At 40.0% G+C, this 18830-nt stretch overlaps 1 protein-coding gene across 1 annotated transcript in view; it reads left to right on the plus strand.

Annotated features, from left to right (window-relative positions):
* LOC104524994 (cytosolic phospholipase A2 epsilon) overlaps window positions 1-14249 on the plus strand; it is a 22140-nt gene extending 7891 nt beyond the window's left edge. The window contains exons 6-21 of the mRNA XM_029084965.1: window positions 537-577; window positions 1025-1067; window positions 1828-1891; window positions 2421-2587; window positions 2732-2824; window positions 3191-3228; window positions 4337-4472; window positions 5922-6061; window positions 7678-7900; window positions 8589-8703; window positions 9757-9894; window positions 10405-10512; window positions 10937-11128; window positions 11656-11822; window positions 12674-12854; window positions 14011-14249. Coding sequence (XP_028940798.1) covers window positions 537-577; window positions 1025-1067; window positions 1828-1891; window positions 2421-2587; window positions 2732-2824; window positions 3191-3228; window positions 4337-4472; window positions 5922-6061; window positions 7678-7900; window positions 8589-8703; window positions 9757-9894; window positions 10405-10512; window positions 10937-11128; window positions 11656-11822; window positions 12674-12854; window positions 14011-14249 — 2085 coding nt within the window. The remainder of the gene's footprint in view (window positions 1-536; window positions 578-1024; window positions 1068-1827; window positions 1892-2420; window positions 2588-2731; window positions 2825-3190; window positions 3229-4336; window positions 4473-5921; window positions 6062-7677; window positions 7901-8588; window positions 8704-9756; window positions 9895-10404; window positions 10513-10936; window positions 11129-11655; window positions 11823-12673; window positions 12855-14010) is intronic.
* Window positions 14250-18830: the final 4581 nt, after the last annotated feature.

Consider the following 18830-nt stretch of genomic DNA (forward strand, 5'->3'; position numbering starts at 1 on the left):
CTTTCCCTCATTCCCTTTCAGAGCTTCCATCTTCCCTCTTCTCTCTTCTTCCACTCATCCTGGAAATTTTCATTTTCCAAGTTGGTTTCTTCTCTCACCTTTTTTTTTTTTTTTTTATATTTAATTACTATACTGTGCAAATTCTTTTGTTTAAGACATACTCACCACCTGAGTCCATTTATTCTCAAGTACGTTCTTCTACATCATTCACCTGTTATACCTCCCTTCCTCAGCATTGATTGACCCATTTCTCATCCTACTAATAAATGAATAATGGGACCTTCACCCCCTATTTCATGATACTTATTCTTCTTTTCCCCTTTGGGGGACAGTTGGTTTGTAAACAGTAGAGTGGGGGAGAGATATGAAATGAAAGGGTGGTCAAAGAAGGCTCCATCCATTTACAGTTATGACACAGAGGGTGTGTGAATAGCAAAATATTGCAAGGGAGGGTTATACAAAATAATCAGAGCTCTATCAAAAGAAAAATTTTATTTGTACTTTTTCCTTAAATGAAAGATGAACCTTATTTTCAGAAACAGGAAGAACTAGAAGTGGAATTTCTACTGGAAAACATGTGAGTAAAGCCTAAATGTTACAGAATTTGTCATCAGAAAACTTCACATTTTGGAGAGTGGCAATGCAGCACTGGGGAAGTGGTTCCATGTACCCGTGCTCAGACATCCCATCTCGGCATCTTCCCCATGGTTGCTTTTCTCTCCTGAATCTGGTGAAATCCCTCCCTGAATGACAGTCTGACTTACTATTTATAGCTGAGGGTGGGTGTTTATTTTTTAATTCAGCCTAAGGGGAAATGATGCTGATCAGGGGAGGTAAGAAAGAGGGATTGTTGCTAGGAGCTATGGGACTGTGACCTGGCAGAGAGCATGAGATGGAGGTGAAAGATAGAAGTGCTGATGACACTTGGCAGCTAGAAAAACTGAGCTCAGAGAACTATTTGCATTTAAAAGATTATTGCCCCAGTATCCACCTTTAAATAAATCTTTTCATTTTTGCTTTTCAGTCCAGGTGTATCCGAAAACATCATTACTAATGGCGTACTAGTGGTAACTGGTTTATTTATTTTTTTTTTATGCTTATATTCTTATGGTAGGGCAAAACTGAAGGATGCAGTTAGGAGAACTATCCTTTAGGCATAACCTTTACACTTTTCCAGATGAGACGCAGGTATGGGTATAAAGTTTTTAATTTGGTCATGCTTGTAGTGCATTCTGTGTTGGGAGAGGCTTGGACCAGCACTCTGCCACAGTGCCAGTGGCTACTCATTGATGAAATGGCAGTAAACAAGAAAACCTGGGAAGTGAGGGAATCCAGTGTCACTGCAGAGTTCATTGTTGAATGTCTATCTTGGAGCTGAAGGCTCTTTTCATACTATGTCCAAACCACTGTAGGATGCTCCTGTGCTGCTACTTCCTATGCAACACTCTTGGGAAGTTTCAGCTTCATCCCAAAGGTATTAAAGTACAGGCCCATCTGTTCAGTTGTTCTGCAGAGCTTGTAGGTGTCCTTCAGCTCACTGTTCTGTACATAAAAGTTAAAGCATGGTCTAGATGGGGAGAAAAATTCCTTGTTAACTGAGGATTTATTTATATTTAAATGTAATGGAACAGATCTCCAGCTACCTTAGCTCCCTTGACCAACAGTATTACTTGCATGATTTATACAAGGTGAGAATCAGCCTCTATAGTTTCTTCATGTTCACAGGACATCATGGCCAAGCTTGATGTCTCTACAGGACCCCTAGGTCCTCAGTGAGGATCCTGAACTGTTTCTGTGACGGATGATTTTATTGCTTATCTCTTCCAGTCTCGTGAAGTTTCCTGTTTGGAAGTTCAGGTGGATGGAACAAAAATGAAGAGCCCTTACACAAGTGAGGTTATTGATTTAAATAATTTGTCACTGTTTTTTGTGCTATGGAAGATGCAGCTGAATCTAGATAAATATTTAGTTTTAGTCTCTTCTGTTTGTGTCGGGGCTGCTTGGGGATTGAGGCATTTCCTGAATTACCTACTTGGCAATAGTGAGAATCCTCTGAAGGTGGTGTGACTGTGTAGCTTAAGGGAAACTGTGGAGATGGCTGAGGCTCAGAAATGTCACTGCAATGTGATGGAACGGAAATACTTGTGATGAGAGCAAAAAGTAAAAGAGAGGAGACAGCTCGGGAGTGGAAAGACTATGGTGGAAAACTGGGTGCTGTGAATACTACTAGTGGCACCCACTGGTCTAACACATGCTGCTTGTTCGGTCTGGCCATTGTTCACACTGATTATAGGGGAGGAAGAACATTGTGACCCAAATTGATATTGACTGCGCTAAGGCTGAAACTTTACTTGGGATATTTTTATTTTTCATGGCTAGAGGCAGCTAACATTTCCCTGCTGTTTGCTTCTTGTTCTTAGGGAGAGGTTTCACATTCACAATGAAAGGATCCTATGAAGAAACCCAGAATGTTTGTATAGGTCCTTGCTGCAGACAGGGAGGCAGCGAAACCACCGTGTTCCACTATGTCAAGCACAGTCAACCCAGACTGCACATGACGCTGCCAAACGAGCATTTTTTCTGTGATGTATGTTTTGCTTATGGACAGTGGTTACAGCTACAGTAAATTTTGGGACAAGCATGATGAATTAGTCTTTCTCTGGTAGATTTCTACCTATGAGTTATAAAAAATTTCCTTCTTTATAACAATTTTTTTTCCACCTTAATTCAGCATGGCTCAGCTAGGAGGGAGATGGATGTGAGTAGTCCCCTGGCTGTTCCTCTCCGTTCTCTGGACTTGGGAAAGAAAGTGACAGTCATGACAGTGAGTAACCTTTGATAATGTTTGGAATTATTTCAACAACTGTAAGTAATATCTATGTGATAACTAGTCCTTTATTAATTTTGTTATTAAAAATGTACTAGCTTGAGTGTATGTATGCTCAGCTCTGCATACGCTTGAAAATACAACTATTATTCAGGGAAGAAGTAGTATATTCAGAATGGCTCATTGCTTTAAAAGTGTTGTAAAAGCAGGATCCTAGTGATGATTGTGTGAAGAAGGCCTGAGAAGAGACCAAAGGTTTGTCACTAGACTATATATCTGAATCATTGCTGATACTGTAAAACTTGCTTTTGGAAACTTTCCATTCTGTGTAAAAAATATGTTTTTTTCATTCTTGATTCTCAGGGTGAATCTTTTGAAGTGTCTGTGGAGGAAGTACATGGGTAAATCTTCTTTCTTTTCATTGATTACTTTTGATCATTACATTACATTACATTACATTACATTACATTGATATCACCTATCCTTCCATAGTATCATCCTTAGATGAAAGGATGCTACAGCTTAAACTAGCTCATTTGAAAACCAGGAATAAAGACTGTAACTGGTTAAAGAAGACTAAAATATGGGGAAGGGTTAATAAAATTATACGTGCTTTTAAATTGGTTGGTTAGAGTTCAGCAGAGAATAGGTGATAGGTAGTCATGGGATATAACCAACCACAATGTTTTTACTGATGTTGATGCTTCTTACTTTTGATACTTAAGAATCCCTCTTGTAACTCTTATCGGTCTTGCAGTGATTTCCCAAAGGGCAACATTACCCCCTACTGATTCTATAGCTACATTGCAAGCACTAATTGCAGACTGGGATGATAAATCACAGGATTTTACTGAATATTAATTAATTAATATTAATTAACTAATATTAATTCTGAGTCACAGAAGGGACAAAATAATCTTTTGGCTGAACCCTGAAACAGTAGCCCTGTGAAAACAGAAGTTAAAGAATTAATGATTCACGTGATGTTCATAATCATGTACAGATATGAAGGGATAGAAGTAAGAGATATCTGACTCAAGTATTTACAGCACAAGTAGCAACAAGCCTAATGCAATATGAGGGTCATTTTGCCTAAAACATGTTAAGTTTAAGTAACTGCTTAGGCCTTCTCTGCTCTTCAGGAAACACATGTATAGCAAGAGAACATGAAGAGGTGTCCAAATTTCAGAGCTCAATGTGAAACATCTTGAATTCAGCTATGTTCCATGTTTTTCCATCAGCAGACAGTTTGATTCGTTTAACTTCCTCATGATTGTGTGAAATAGTTCAGGTGATGATTCTGGTCTAAAATCTGCACAGGAAGGCAGGAATACAGGGCCTGTGATGTCCATATACCTGCTTTCGTTTGCATAGGGGAATCTTCATGTGCAGGGAAGTAGCCTTCCTTTAAACTGGTTTATTATTGTTGCTGGTTTTGCTTGATGACTCAAGCAGTAGCTTTAGAAATGGCTTACAGGTAACGTGTCTTGTTCTGTTCTTATGCTCTAGTTGCAAGAATTTAGATTTGCGGTTGGGGTTTGATCTGTGCACAGAGGAGAAGGATTTCATCTGTAAAAGGAAGAAGGTCGTTGCTGCTGCTTTGAAAAATGTTCTTCAGCTAGATGAAGACCTGCAGGAGGATGAAGTATGTGGGACAGCATTTTGGGAACTTAAAGTATTCTGTCCCACTTAGAATGAGGTGGTTGTGATGTACTTGCATGACTACCCATATAGCTCTTCCACATCTAGACTAAAATGTATAGGCCAGATTGTCACTTGCACCTAAGACCATATCCAAGGATTTTTGATACAGGGGACTGTCAGGAGGCCACTTATACCTCCTTTATTCTCTGCCAACCTCCATCCTCACTCAGGGACACCCAAAGCATGTATTTGTTGAGAGATGAACATATGTATAACCAAGCATGATGAAAGTTGGTTGCTTGGACTGAGACCATTTCTCCTCAGTTTAGCATCTCTCCCCTTCTCCGCTGCTACACTGGTGCAGCAACATCTGTCTTGTGTGTTTTTCAGTGTGTTACCTCTTGCTTTCTCCTCTCCTGGGGATCCCTGGACTCAGAGGTAGCTGCTCTGTGACTGGAGGACAGTAATCTGTTATGGGGCTGTGGTGCTTGGAGCCAGAGTCAGAGAGACTCTTCTGCAACTGGAAGAATGTACCTCTATGGGATTTCCTCTACTGCTCTGTTTGGCTCCCAGCACACCCATCCCTTGATGCTGTGTGCAGGACAGCATTTGTCAACCAAGTCAAAGTGCTCATGAACTTAAATAACAAGCAGAATAGGACTTGTTATTATTAAAAGACAATAACGAATTATTGAGTCACATTAATTAAAAAAAAAACCCAAAAACCAAAACCCTCAAAGCAGATGGTAAAACACAACGAAGACAAGATTAAAGGTAATAGCAAGATATGTTCCTGAAATGTTGTCTCAGTTTTTGTTAAGGGCTACCTATGGGACAAAGGGAGGATGGCTGACAGAATTACGGTACCCCTGAGGAAAGTAAGACCAAATTGCATATAGCATTGATGTCAGAGAAGGGGGAGGTAATCTGGGTAACAAAGAGGATGTTTAAATAAATCTATAAAGCTTGATACCATATGCCTGGAGAGTGTCAAATATTACATAAAGCATTTATATTTATATAAAACAGTTTATGTTTATCAAATATCAACTTAAAGGAAGAAAAAAAAATATGTAGGCAGCTTCTGCTCTGCTCTTCTGACCTCCGTTTTACTCAGGATTTTAAGATGTGTTTTGAGGGAAAGATGAGAGGAGAAAATTAAGAAGATACCAAAAAGACTCTTTACAAATCTGAAAACAGATCATGCCATCAGGAGCCATGCTTACAGCTTCTGACTTACTAAAGTATCACCAATCAGGAAGATACTTTCAGCATACACTAAGTCCCACCAAAGTTTACACAACTCAAACACCCACCTAAGTGCTGCCGTGAAGAGGGTGAACTGAATCCAAACTTACCTGAATATGGGTGCTGCTGTTACTTTTGCTACATGTCCATCACTTTTCTGTTTCATCTGGTAATGAATGACTCTGTGCCTTTGTGTGTTGAGCAGGTGCCAGTGGTGGCAGTCGTGACCGCAGCAGGAGGCGTGCGGTCCATGACGGCTATGTTTGGCAGTCTTCTGGCTCTCCAGGAGTTAGGTGTTTTGGACTGTGTCTCATACATCAGTGGTTTATCTGCCACAACATGGTAAGGAGAGTTGGGCTTTTGCTTGCTGTTTGTGTTAGCAGACTGATAACCTGGCGAAGCATGCTGCCTTGCTGACAGATTTTACTCAGTGTTATTCTGGGACTTGGCTTCTGGTGCTCACCCATTTCATGGTACCGCTCGGTGCTGTAGCCCTTATTTTTTTCTAGCTACAAGAAACAAATTGAGTGAGAACTACTGTATTTCTATAATTGTACTGAAATGTTTATAGAAACTAAAAGAAAAGAGCATAAATCAAGCCAGGATGGGTGGCCTGTATCTCCCTGTAGTCCAGTGTAGGTGACAAACCTACCCACAGCTGTTCTGTGGCTCAGACACATGCCTTTCTTCCATGCCCTATGTTATGAGTTATTCTAGGGGCTGGGCTTGTTTCTGTCATAAACTTGATGCCTGGTGAAGAGAATGGGTGGGAAATGTGTTTATTTTTTGACTCAGCTCCATTTCTCATTTCCCAGTTACCTGACAGAAAAAAATTCCTGTGATAGAGATGGGGGGTAGAGGTGTCGCAGTGTTTCACTTTTCATTTAAACTGGTTATTTATGGCTATCAGTAAGGGACTGAATAGGGTCTGATAGGCCAAAAATCTGTCATTTTCTTGGGAATGTAAGAAATGGGGATTGCTTCCTGGAGGAGAAGTAGACCTTTTGATTAGCAGTGCAGACTAGTCAGATGTTAATTGTGAGTCACAGAAGATGCTGCAGATGTGCAAGAGAAACACTGCAGCTGGAGTCCTGAGGACTTGAATCTCTGAAAGGCCACAGACCTGATCCCTAAGCATGCTTGAGAGCATTGAGGAAATGGAGAGAGAGCAAATTAGGGACATATTGTTTTCACTTGCTTTGTGTATCTCTTGGGTTATCTAGTTGCATGCAACACTTCACAAATCCTCTTGTAATATTCATCAGGCTCAACTCTTACACATCTCTGAAAAGGAGAATTTAAAAGAAAAGCCCTGAGAAACATGGGGTGTCGTGCATACAACGTTGACTTCCTTGCATGACTAGCAGGGGTCTAGAGATTTAAAATGTGTTCACTCTGGAGGGCTACACTAGAAAGAGACATAAGACAGAACTGGAACAAGTGGGGTTGGGGGTGAGAAAGGGTGACCAGAATCTTCCCAGACTCTGGGAACTGAAATTTCAAGCAGACTGGCCCTGTGTGTGCCAAGATTCTGAGGTGACCTCCTGCTCCATGCCCAAGGAGGGGAGTTCTTGCACTTGTCCAGGGCAATGTTTGCTGCTAAACTCCTCCTTAATGTTCCACACAACGCCTGAAACAGCTGAGGGAACTGGCCTCAGACAGAAGCTGAGGCTTGAACCTGGACAGTCAAAGGGCAATTTTAGTAAAAGCTTGTGGTAAGTTATGGGTGTTGCTTTATTACTCCCTTGATTCTGAGAAGAAACAAGCTAGGATGATTGTGAATGTATCCTTGTGGCAAAAGTATAGTCTAAATTCTGCTTGAGACATGAACATCTTTTCCAAGGTAGAAGTTGAAGGGCAAGCGCCTCATGTAACCTGAAACAAATGCTTAAGTGTGGTCTAAGCCCATGAATTATTATGTACCCAGTGATGAAAAGTGTTATGCTTCTTTTTACCAGGACCATGGCAAAGTTATATGAAGATGCAAACTGGTCACAGAAGGATCTCAGAGGGCCAATTGGTGATATCAGGAAACATGTGACCAAGAGCAAGACCCACTGTTTCTCGCTGAATCATACGAAATACTATGAAAAAGAGCTTTGTGAAAGAAAGCAAGAGGGGCACAAGCTGTCCTTTACAGATTTATGGGGACTCTTCATTGATTGTATGCTACACGATCAGGTATTATATATCCATCCCTTATTCCAGAGGATTTCTAATTTTTCACATCTAAAGTTCTGGATTCAGTTATAGGAGAAGCTCTCAAAACTTGTGAGAGGTTCTTTGGCTTCTTAGAAGAAAAATAACACAGTAAACCTAAAATGTAAGCATCTAGGGGAAATGTCTGAGCACGTAAAAAGTCAAAGTGTTAATGAAACTGATTTTCCATCTCTAATTTCAGATCAAATGAGCATTCTAGTAACGTATAGAGAAGAGATGGCTCTGACAGAGCTCTTTTTAGCACAGCCCTCCAGAGTGAAGGCATAGCAATATATAGCCATGCCAGCAAACAAAGCTGTATTGAGTGAAATGGGCCCTGGTTGACTTTTATCTGCAGCGCCTCCAAGGTAGCTAAATATCTTTATCTTTCCTTAAAGCAAGTCATATCCTAGCGACTGCGCAGACAAGTTTATTACATTTTCACTCTATCCCCCATTCCAAAATTCCCAGAAGCATCAATGATAGTGCTTTGATGAAGGTTGATGACAGATAATGCATGAACATATTTGTGTGGTCAAACAACTAAAGTACACAGAAAAAATTCTGCTGAGGTTCAGGAGATGTTTCATTTTTAGTCCACGCTTACGTACTGTATTAAGTCCATGCATCATGTTAATCTTTTACAATGTCTTCTGTTCTTTATAAACAGGAAAGTACTCACAAGCTCTCTGATCAGCGACTGGCAGTAAATCAGGGGCAGAATCCACTGCCCATATACCTGTCCCTCAATGTCAAGGATGACTTTAGCACTCTGGATTTTAAAGGTAATGATTATTATACACACTTCTATAAATCTAAGGAGTTTGGTGAATGTCTGGATGAATCTAAGAAATCTAAGTCTAACTGAATGCCAAAAGCTTTTACTGTGAGTCCAAGCTAATAAATCTTTTAAGTAATTTCTTTTTCCCCTGTCTTCACATCTGGGTTCCCGCTTGGATAAAAACCATGCATCCTTATACTATGGTAAGGAGATACCTGTGCAAAGGTGCTGTCCTGCAAGGGGCAAAGATGCCTTTTGCTGGCAGCCTTGAGGGCCACCACGGCTGTTCTTTCTCTCTTTCTTCTTATCCCCACCTACTCCTCACAGCCTGTTGCAGCTGCGGGGATTCCTGCCCAGGCAGCAGTAGTTGAAGAGACCTGTGAAGAGCTGGGGGAGGAGAGCAAGGAAGAGAGGAGAAGGGAAGATGTGGAGGGAGGTGAGAGTGAGAGGCAGCTCCCAGCAACCAGAGAGGGATCTTAGGAGGGGCAGCACTCTGTGCCCTGATCCATGATGCTGATCACTAACTATTTTCACGGCATTTTCTGGCCCAAACGAAGCAGGAGCTGCTGCAACTGAACCTGGTCATCTGCTTCTAAGCACAATCTGCAATCCCAATGTGTTCAGCCAAGGTCTGGGTGTGTTTTGGTCAGAGTTTTTTTAACTTCACATGGCAGTGATTATCAGAGTCTTAGAATGAACGGTAGCTGGTGTCACTGCTGACTCAGGAGAACTAAAAACACTACATCTTGTGCAGGGCCTTAGCAATCAGCACACTTGCAGCCCCAATTTTTGATTCCTAGCACAGAAATGGACCTGAACCCCAAGCTGAATGGATTTTCACAGTGTTAGTGGAGGAGGTGAATTTAGCTTTTGCATTTGCCAATCGAACACATAATACATTGAAGGGCACCTGTTTGTTTCAAACCATGATGGTTTGAACTGTCACCAACATGCTGAAGCTACAGGCCTTGTTCTTCCAACTTTTGATTCACTAAGTTGTTATTTTTACATGTGTTCAGGTGGATGCAATAAGTCCTTCTTGATGCCTTATTTGCAGAGTGGGTGGAGTTCACACCTTACGAGGTGGGTTTCCTGAAATATGGGGCCTTTGTTCGTTCAGAGGATTTTGGTAGCGAGTTCTTCATGGGTCAGCTGATGAAGAGGATCCCAGAGTCCCGCATCTGCTTCTTGGAAGGTGATTTACTATCTCAGAAAAACATCACCTTTATAACCACATAGTTGGCTACAGAGTTAGCATCTGTAACCGGCATAATAACTACTGGTCTGCAAGTAGCAATACTAGTACACCAGATAATGTATCTGATACAATTTAAATCTCAAATGAACCAGCCAAAAAATGACAAAAGAGGAAGCAAATTCTTGAGACAAATGCAATTAATTTGCTGAACTTCTTAGGTTAGGCCAAAAGAAATTGCCCACATTAGAACTGATCTTCTGGAGTATTTAAAATCACATTCTGACTTTTATAAAAACAGCCAAGTTTCTAAAATGGCCTTAGTAATAAGCCAGACATTATGTGGGATGGCATGGCCTTTGATATTCATACTAAAATTCATAATATTTCATAACTAAACCAATGCTAATTTAAACAACCACAGAGACTGAATCCAAGTAGGTAGCCATAGCTGAGCTCTAAAAATGCAAAGTGGTATTGAGTATGTCTTTTTTTTTTTTTACTTTCAAGGCACATGGAGTAATATATTTTCCCATAGTTTTATGGATGCTGTCTACCTCTCAGGTCATTCAGAGGACTTCTGGCACAGATGGACCCGAGACACTGAGTATGACATTGGTTAGTTATTTGGATTATTTTTCACTTACATCTGCCTCTTCTTCACACCTCTTTGAAATGTGAAACCCGACATTTGGTGAAGGGTTTGGTTTTGTATCCTGTTTCTGGGCTTGGTGACACCAAGCCCTTGGGAATGAAGGAAAAATAGGGGTGAAACAGTTGTGCTGGAAAACAGGAAAAAACATTGCTGCTCACTGTGCAACAGCCCTAGGGAGTTTTGTTAGTCATGAGAGGGTTACCATGAGTCCTTTGGGGAGGGAGAAGCCAGACGGGGAACAACAAGGTGATGCCTTGACATTGAAACCCACCTCTGCCCAGAACAGTCTGCAGATGGTGGTTTGGCTGCCCAGCCCTTCTTTGTTATTGTTAATATCAGAGAAACACTCCAAATGCATATATATACATCCTCTTATCCTTCCTACAGAGGAACAACCTGCTCTGCCCGAGAAGCCTCATGCACAGACAACTTGCTTATCCATTCCCAGTGGTTACCTTTCCAGTACTCTTCGAGGAATGATGACTGGACGGCCAGTGGTTGCAACTTACCATAATTTCCTCAAGGGCTTGCAGCTACATAACAAGTATTTAGAGAATGAGAGCTTTTGCATGTGGAAAGGTAATACCAAATTGTTTTAGATGCATCTTTGAAGGTGATTTTAGTGCTGATACTTGCTGAGGGCAAATATTTGATAAGTTTTAGCGTCAGGGCAAATTTTGATCAATATTATTTGATTAATATGACTGTGGAATTGGTGTTGCTGAGCCTCAGATGATTGACTGCTGGTCTTGTTTCTGTCTTGGAGAAGCTGCAGCAGGCTTGCTTGCATTCCTTCCTAGGAAAAGCTGCAAAAGAATGACTTACAGCTTCCGCAGAAGCTAAATAGGCGCAAATTTACACCTTTTACAAAAGCAGCTTAATATGTATCACTTTGGATGAAGCAGATTCTCAGAACTACTCCCTCTTACTGATCTCGGAGCTGAGCTATTGATGCTAAAATTGTGTCAAAGACAAATATTTCACTTTGGGCTTTGTGTCAGACTAACGTAAGTGTGTCTGTCTGTTCTTTCCTCATTATGCTGATTTGGAAAAAAATTGACTCACTCCTGCAATCATTAATTGATAATATTATTTTTGACTTTCAGACACAGTGCTTGATTCTTCTCCCAACCAGCTAAATGAAATGGGTGACTACCTCAAGCTGACAGATACAGCTTTCTTCATTAACACCAGCTGCCCACCCATTCTGAGGCCAGAGAGGAAAGTGGATGTCATTTTGCATTTAAATTACAGCTGCGGATCACAGACTCTGGTGATGTTTTCAAGTAGTGATTCTTTTTCTATATGGCTCCAGCAGTGAAATTACCATATTTCTCTTTTTTTTTTTTTTTTTTTTCCTCCAGAAAATGGTCCGGTTTTTACGAAGTTAAATGATCATATCAGTGATACTGTTATGATATTATGTGACCATAATGTAACTGTCTTTATCAAGGCTATTTTTAGTAGCTCTCTGGGACACGGACATGGACATAGATACATAGGAGATTATTTACTCTGTCTTTGCAGATTTGTCACTGTGGTGCCAAGTTCCCCAATAGTTAGTTAAATAACTCTTACAGTGCAATTAGGTAGTACATAATTTTGCTGGTTTTAAATGAAAACTTTGGGTTTTTCTTTTGTGTTTGACTGTTGGTGTTTGCATAATTTTCAGTCAGATTTTTGCTGTTGAAGAAACATTGAGGTGTGTATGTGATTGAAATGAAAGTAATTTATTTGTAGGAGGGCATGAAGACATTTATTGTTAGATGCCTTGAATAAAGACATGCAAGAACATGTGATCTGACATACCATGTGTAATCAAAACTTCCTGATCCAAATCCACTACTATGCCCACTAAATCACAAAAATTATCCGAATTCATATAAATTTCAGAAGACAGTAATCTTGCTTTAAAAATATACAGTGTTAGCAAATCAACCAAATTTCTATTACTCAGGATATATTAAAATCAAGAGGGTATGCTTGTTCCATTGCATAGTTAGCTTTATTTGTAAACGTACAGATCAATCACAAATTGCCTAGTGTAGCAAAATACAGTTATGGGGCTTAGTAGCCTTATTTCAACCTCTCTTTGTGTTGCAATTCTCCTCTCTGTTGAACCAGCCACTGGACCTATTCTCAGAGTACTGTTTGGAGCATGGGATCCCATTCCCTGACACGGACCTGAGCCAGGAAGACCGGGAACACCCGAAGGAGTGCTATGTGTTTGAGGGGAGCTTAAAGGCACCCATCTTGGTCTATTTCCCACTGGTGTGTGATACCTTCCAAAAATACAAGGCACCGAGTAAGTTAACAGCATAAATTAATCATTTTTTGAGGTTGTTACATCCAGTTTATCTATTTAATTTGTTCCTCTTCTAAAACAAGAGGCTGACAAGCTTCTCAGTTGGATAAATTATCATATTCCCAGTCCTGTTGTGATAGATACAGTGTTGGCCAACTAATCAGAAATTGAACTGGAGAGTTTTAAAATTAAAAGCATGAAGAGCTGTAGCTTGAGGCAAAACCCCTTATCTGGCATCTGGGAGAGTTTGCTTTCTTTTGATAATGAAGGATAGGAGGCAGCTAATTAAGTTATATACAGTGTCACTTAACAGTTTTGTAATGAGGTACTACTTTGTTCACAAAGCTAGAATCCTCTTGTTACTTTGGTTACAGGGAAAAAACTGAGAATAGAAAGTGCTGAAAACATCTAATGGTGCAAAGGATTTGCCAGGGAAACAAGCTGCTTTGATATTTGTAATTTTTGAAAAGTTGCCAGATAATTTTCTTTAGTTCAGCAATGGAATAAGTAGTGAATAGAATAAGTAGTGATTATTTGTTTCACCAGAAAAACTACTTGGCAAATTCCATTTCAGTTTACAAATACTTTTCCATGCATCAACTCCAATTTTCTTGTTGCTAATTTAGTATGATCCAGGGAAGTTTCCTCAAAAACTGAATAAAAATCCAAATACCAGATTACTGGAAAAGACCTCATATAGTCCATAATCTTATTTGTCCTACTGCATGTACTTAAAATCTTAGCCACCTGAGAGGGACAATTGCCATCCAGGAGCTTCCTGGTGTTATTTTCTACCAGTTGCTAGATAAGGAGCTGCCATCTCAGTACCCAATGGAAAAGTTAAAAATACAAAATTTACAAATCTGCAAAATTGAAATATTTTGATGGAAATCTTTAATTTAGAGAAGAAAGCATTTTCAGTGGAAAAATTGTTCTGTCAGTTGATACTAGATCAGCTGTGACTGTAGGCAAGCAGCGAAGTCGTGGATTTTATTAGTGCAGTAGGGGTAGTATCTATACAGTAACTAAATCTTGAACCATTTTCCTAAGAGAATTAAGTTTCTTGTGGCTATTACTCTGTATTTCGCATTGCCTGGTAGGAGTCTTCTACCTCAGTTGTGTTGCTGTGTTGAACTTTGCTATATTCTTACTTCAGATGTGGAGCGTAGTCCCGCAGAGGTGGAGCATGGAAGAGTAGAAGTGTCCAACTGTATTGCTCCCTATGGCACTGGTCTACTTACATACACTGAAGAGAATTTCAACAAGTTGCTGAACCTGTGTAGCTACAACATCCTGAATAATAAACATTTAATTATTCAGGCTTTGCGAACTGCAGTGGAACGAAAGAAGCAGTTTAAAAACTGTTTGTCACCTCAGTTGTCTAAACTCTCTTAAAGTGTTTCACAAATCTCATCAGAAGGAGATATACAAGTATTTTGGTAATGGACTAATAAATATTCAAGGAACATGAATACATACAGCATGAACATCCATGGTAGCTCGTTAAAAAAAAGAAAATGAGGTATTTTATTCAGTACTGTGTGTGAGGACTAATGCTGGTTCTGGCATTAAAGTCATTGGCATGACAATTTTAAAAATTCTCTTCACTGTTTGAGAAGGAATAGAAAGGCAGTTATAGAGCTATAAGGTCCTGTTTGGATATACAGACATATAAGAATGAGATTTCAACTCCTCAAAAGTCTGTGCTGGATTTGGATGCAAATCTTGGTGGTGTGAGGTCTTTGAACCAGAGACCACATCAAAGATCAAGCCAGCCTTGCCTTGTTCAAAGATCTCTGCTTCTGACAGTAAGGAGTAAATCAGATACAAAAAAATGTTTGCACCAAGAAAAGGAGGCTGATAATTGAAGAGTGGAACTGCACACGATGTCTTCTGTTTCCTCAGGATCCGTCTGTTAGGAAGAAGTCTAATGTTCAGTGAATTTACCTGCTTGGCTGTCTTTGCACTGAGTCTACATTTTTGTTGGAATACCCCAGAATGATCAACATATAATAGCCTGATTTTTCTGTCAACTGTCTCACAAAAATCATCTGACTGCATCAATTTTTGCTGAACTTCTCTCTGAACCAAGTAGATTTTGAAGCTGAGGATAGCAGTTAAGATTTCAAATCCTACACTTAGTGGGTTTGGAGAAATGGTTTTAACAGCATAACTTTTGGCTATAACCATGTCTTCATTTATTCATCTGCTGCAAGCTCACAGATGTTCCTGATGGCAACAAAATTTGTCATACCAACTCCTTTGACTTCTGCAATGTTATGATGGTCAGTCTGTAGCTGTTGCTATTATTTTATTCCTACTGCTGTCCAAAACAAAGACGGGAGAGCATTCATGAGATTTTCATGCTTGTTTTAGATAAATGCTTGTTTAAGCAAATATATTTAACTGGTAATTCTTAGATCCTATTTTCTCTTGTATATATGAATATACATACAGTGTAATAGCAACCATTCAAATACTGAGAACCCATGCATAATCTTATTAAAAATAAGAATCTTATAGATACAATCATTGAAGCATATTTTATTTTTTGTTTTTTTTTTTGTTTTTTTCATGAAGTTTAATCGACTCAGCTCAGCTAGTGAGTTGTTCTGGGAAAAAAATGCTTCTTGTTTCCAATACTGAGAAATCAAATATTGAGGAAACAAAGGTAGCCATGAGCTTTGCTTATGACCTTTGTGGAAGGATGAAAGAAAAGCTGCCACTTCACCAGTGGAGCATGAAAAATGGAAGGAAACTCTGCAGATGATTGGGGTGATAATGAGAGGTTTACCAGTACAAATACTGGTATTTGCAAGAACCGAGGTATTTACTCAGTAACAGAGTGCAGCACTTGACTAGCACTGTATATATGTCTATATTTTCATCAATCTCTTCTGTTCCCCTTTGCAGTCATCTCATTCATTTCACTGGTATGAGTAAAAAATAATAAAAAAAAGCACATCCATCTGCATGTTGACAGTATGGCCACATTACCCTGGGATCGTGGCATCTTGGGTGTCCCTCTCAGGTGCCATAGTATGTTGGTTTTGACTGGGATAGAGTAAATGTTTTTCACAGTAGCTGGTATGAGTGGGTTTTGCATTTGTGCTGAAAACAGAGTTGATAACACAGAGATGTTTTGGCTACTGCTGAGCAGTGCTTTCACAGAGTCAAGGCCTTTTCTGTTTCTCACACCACCCCACCAGCTAGTGGGCTGGGGGTGCACAAGAAGCTGGGAGGGGACACTGGTGGGACAGGTGACCCCAACTGACCACAGGGGTATTACACACGATATGATGTCGTGCTTGGCCTATAAAGCTGGAGGAAGAAGAAGGATGGGGGAAACATTTGGTGTGATGACTTTTGTCTTCCCAAGTAACCGTTTTGTGTGACGGAGCCCTGCTTTCCTGGATTTGGTTGAACATCTGCCTGCTGTTGGGAGGTAGCAAATGAATTCCCTGTTTTGCTTGTGCGCAGCTTTTGCTTTACCTGTTACACTGCCTTTATCGCAGCCCACGAGTTTTCTCATATTTACCGTTCTGATTTACTTCCCCATCCCATCGGGGAGGAGTGAGTGAGCAGCTGCATGGTGCTTAGCTGCTGGCTGGGGTTAAACAATGACACACAGTCAGAAGGCAATGGGCTCTGTCATCCAGTCTTACAGATCTTTCTTTATTAAGCAGGAGATAACATCATACTTTCTTATCTCTAAGACAGTCCTGTTTTCTGTGCATCAGTGCAATTAACAGGAGGTAATACCAGCAGGTAGCTCCTGTCAAGCTTTGCTCCAGTATGAATCAAACCAATAAAGTCTCCCTACATAAGAGGAAACTGTTGGCAGTAACATTTGCATCTCCTTTTCATGGATCTAAGGTGGTCAAGTCAACAACTCTTTTCTTTTCCTCAGTTACTGATAAATCTTTCATTTTCAACTCTGCCCTCTTAACCAGAAAGCCAGTTTTTCACCTTCTTTTCTTGCCCTTGGTTAGGATAATTTAATGTTACATCTCACCAGTAAGACAGCAATAGTTCTCTGTAAGCAAAGAAGAAAGAAGATGTCACTCTGACAACTCAGTTGTATTCATAGTTTATTTTTAAGCAATGATAAAATGATGTTTTAAAAAATTGATTTTTTTTTTTTTCCTAGTATCTTAAGTACTTTAAAGATTTTTGGGATTCATCTTTACAGATCCAGGAAGACGTAACAGAGGGCAGTGCAGTTTGTGCTTGGTATATTCCACTGACTGTTTTTTGATGGTTGCAACACTTGGCACTGGGCCTTCAGATTTGTTCACCCAAGGTGTGGTGATGATGTGTGTTTTTGGCAGCAGATCCAGAAAATTGGGATGGCATAGAATGAGCTGAGGAAAGGGTCCATTTTAAGAAATCTAGGCCTGTTGAGTAAGCCAGTGAAAAATCGTAGACTGACAAAATTGTGTAACTTAGCAGCTTGATATTTTGACTTGAAGAAAAGTCAGGCAAATGCTAGTGTTTGAGTTGGAACCTGGCTCCAAGGATCTAACACTGCATGAAGCTAACATTTTCCCTGGGCTGACCAAGCTTGGTGGTCTTACCTTGGTGGCTTGTGAGTTTTCTTCACAAGGGCTCATTTGGTTTCTTGTCTAAGAAAGGAAAGGTTTCTTTTTCTGCCCTATTAAAACCTGTTCAAGTTGTTTGCATTCCAGCAACACTTCAGAATCCTGCCTGTGATGTGATGGTGAAAGGCAGTGTAAAAGGACAAGGGAAGAGATGTCTGTTTGAGTGGCTTGCCAGGTATTAATAAGAAATAACAAAGGAGAGATGTTCACTATTACTGGTGCTATTTTTAAGGAAGGAGCTGAGGCTCAGTGACATAGCAGCTGGATTTTTCAAAGTGATTCAGCATTGGCATAGTTGTTCCATTTAAGGTCCAGGGAGGTCAACAACAATTCCTTTTTTTTGAAAACACCTGCTTGTGACCTGTCACACAAGCTCTACTAAATGTAATGGCATGATTCTGTAAGCAATTAGCTGTGAATCTATATAGTTTCTGCTAGGGCTCACATCTCTCAGGCTGACTGTAGATGAAGTTACCCCCTTAATTAGCTGGTGACATGAAGCAACTTCATGATATTCTACGAATTGTTTCAGATTCAAATTGCTTCTAAATTTCCCTGTAAAGGTCCTTGGCTATGTGTCTTGCCACATTTATGCCACAGGAATTACTGGCTAATTAACTGACACAGGCTGGTGCTGGTATTCCTCACGCCTGTGGTTTGATGGGGTTAGGGAAGAGAAAAAGCTTCTCGAACAGTGTCTGAAGCGCTGAATGAACCTGGAAAGGTCAGGCAACCTCAGACTGTTCCTGCAAAGGTAAAGAGAGATGCTGCTGGATGCTCAGATCTATGGAACACAGGGAGAGGCAGAGCTAAAGGTTGTGAGCTGCTGCTTTTTGAGACAAGCATTGGATTTGAAATTCTGTTGCAATAAAACTGAAGGCAGGATTGCATACATTGGAACAGCTGGGCCAGTATTTTACTGATGGATTTTGGAAGGCAAAACTGCCCGATTGCTTCCAGTGAGTGAGTAGGAGGAGCGAGATTTTATCTGTCCAAAACATATCAAAGGCATGTGGAATTGTTTTAATCAAGTTTCTCAATAGTCTTTTGAAGACAGAAGTCCTCCTTCATATATGTCATAATCAGAATAGTGCCTTAAGTAAAAATATAATCATCCCCTGCCCCAATCAGATACTGTGATCTCTGTCTCCAGTGACTGATTTTGAACCTTTCATTCTCAGGAATTTAAATTCAGATTCAGATAGAAGGTCTCTCCTGCTTACAAATGGATGATACAAAAATTTTCAGACTTTTTTCTCTAACCTCTGCTCCTGGTCACCTTCTCCAAGAGTGTTTTCTTAGGAAATCCTTTTTTGCATCTTATGTGATTTTTTTTTTACCTTCTTTACTCTTTTTTTACCTTGAAAATCATGTA

The sequence above is a fragment of the Antrostomus carolinensis genome, unplaced genomic scaffold, assembly GCF_000700745.2.
Source record: "Antrostomus carolinensis isolate BGI_N321 unplaced genomic scaffold, ASM70074v2 scaffold9675, whole genome shotgun sequence".
Lineage (NCBI taxonomy): Eukaryota > Metazoa > Chordata > Aves > Caprimulgiformes > Caprimulgidae > Antrostomus > Antrostomus carolinensis.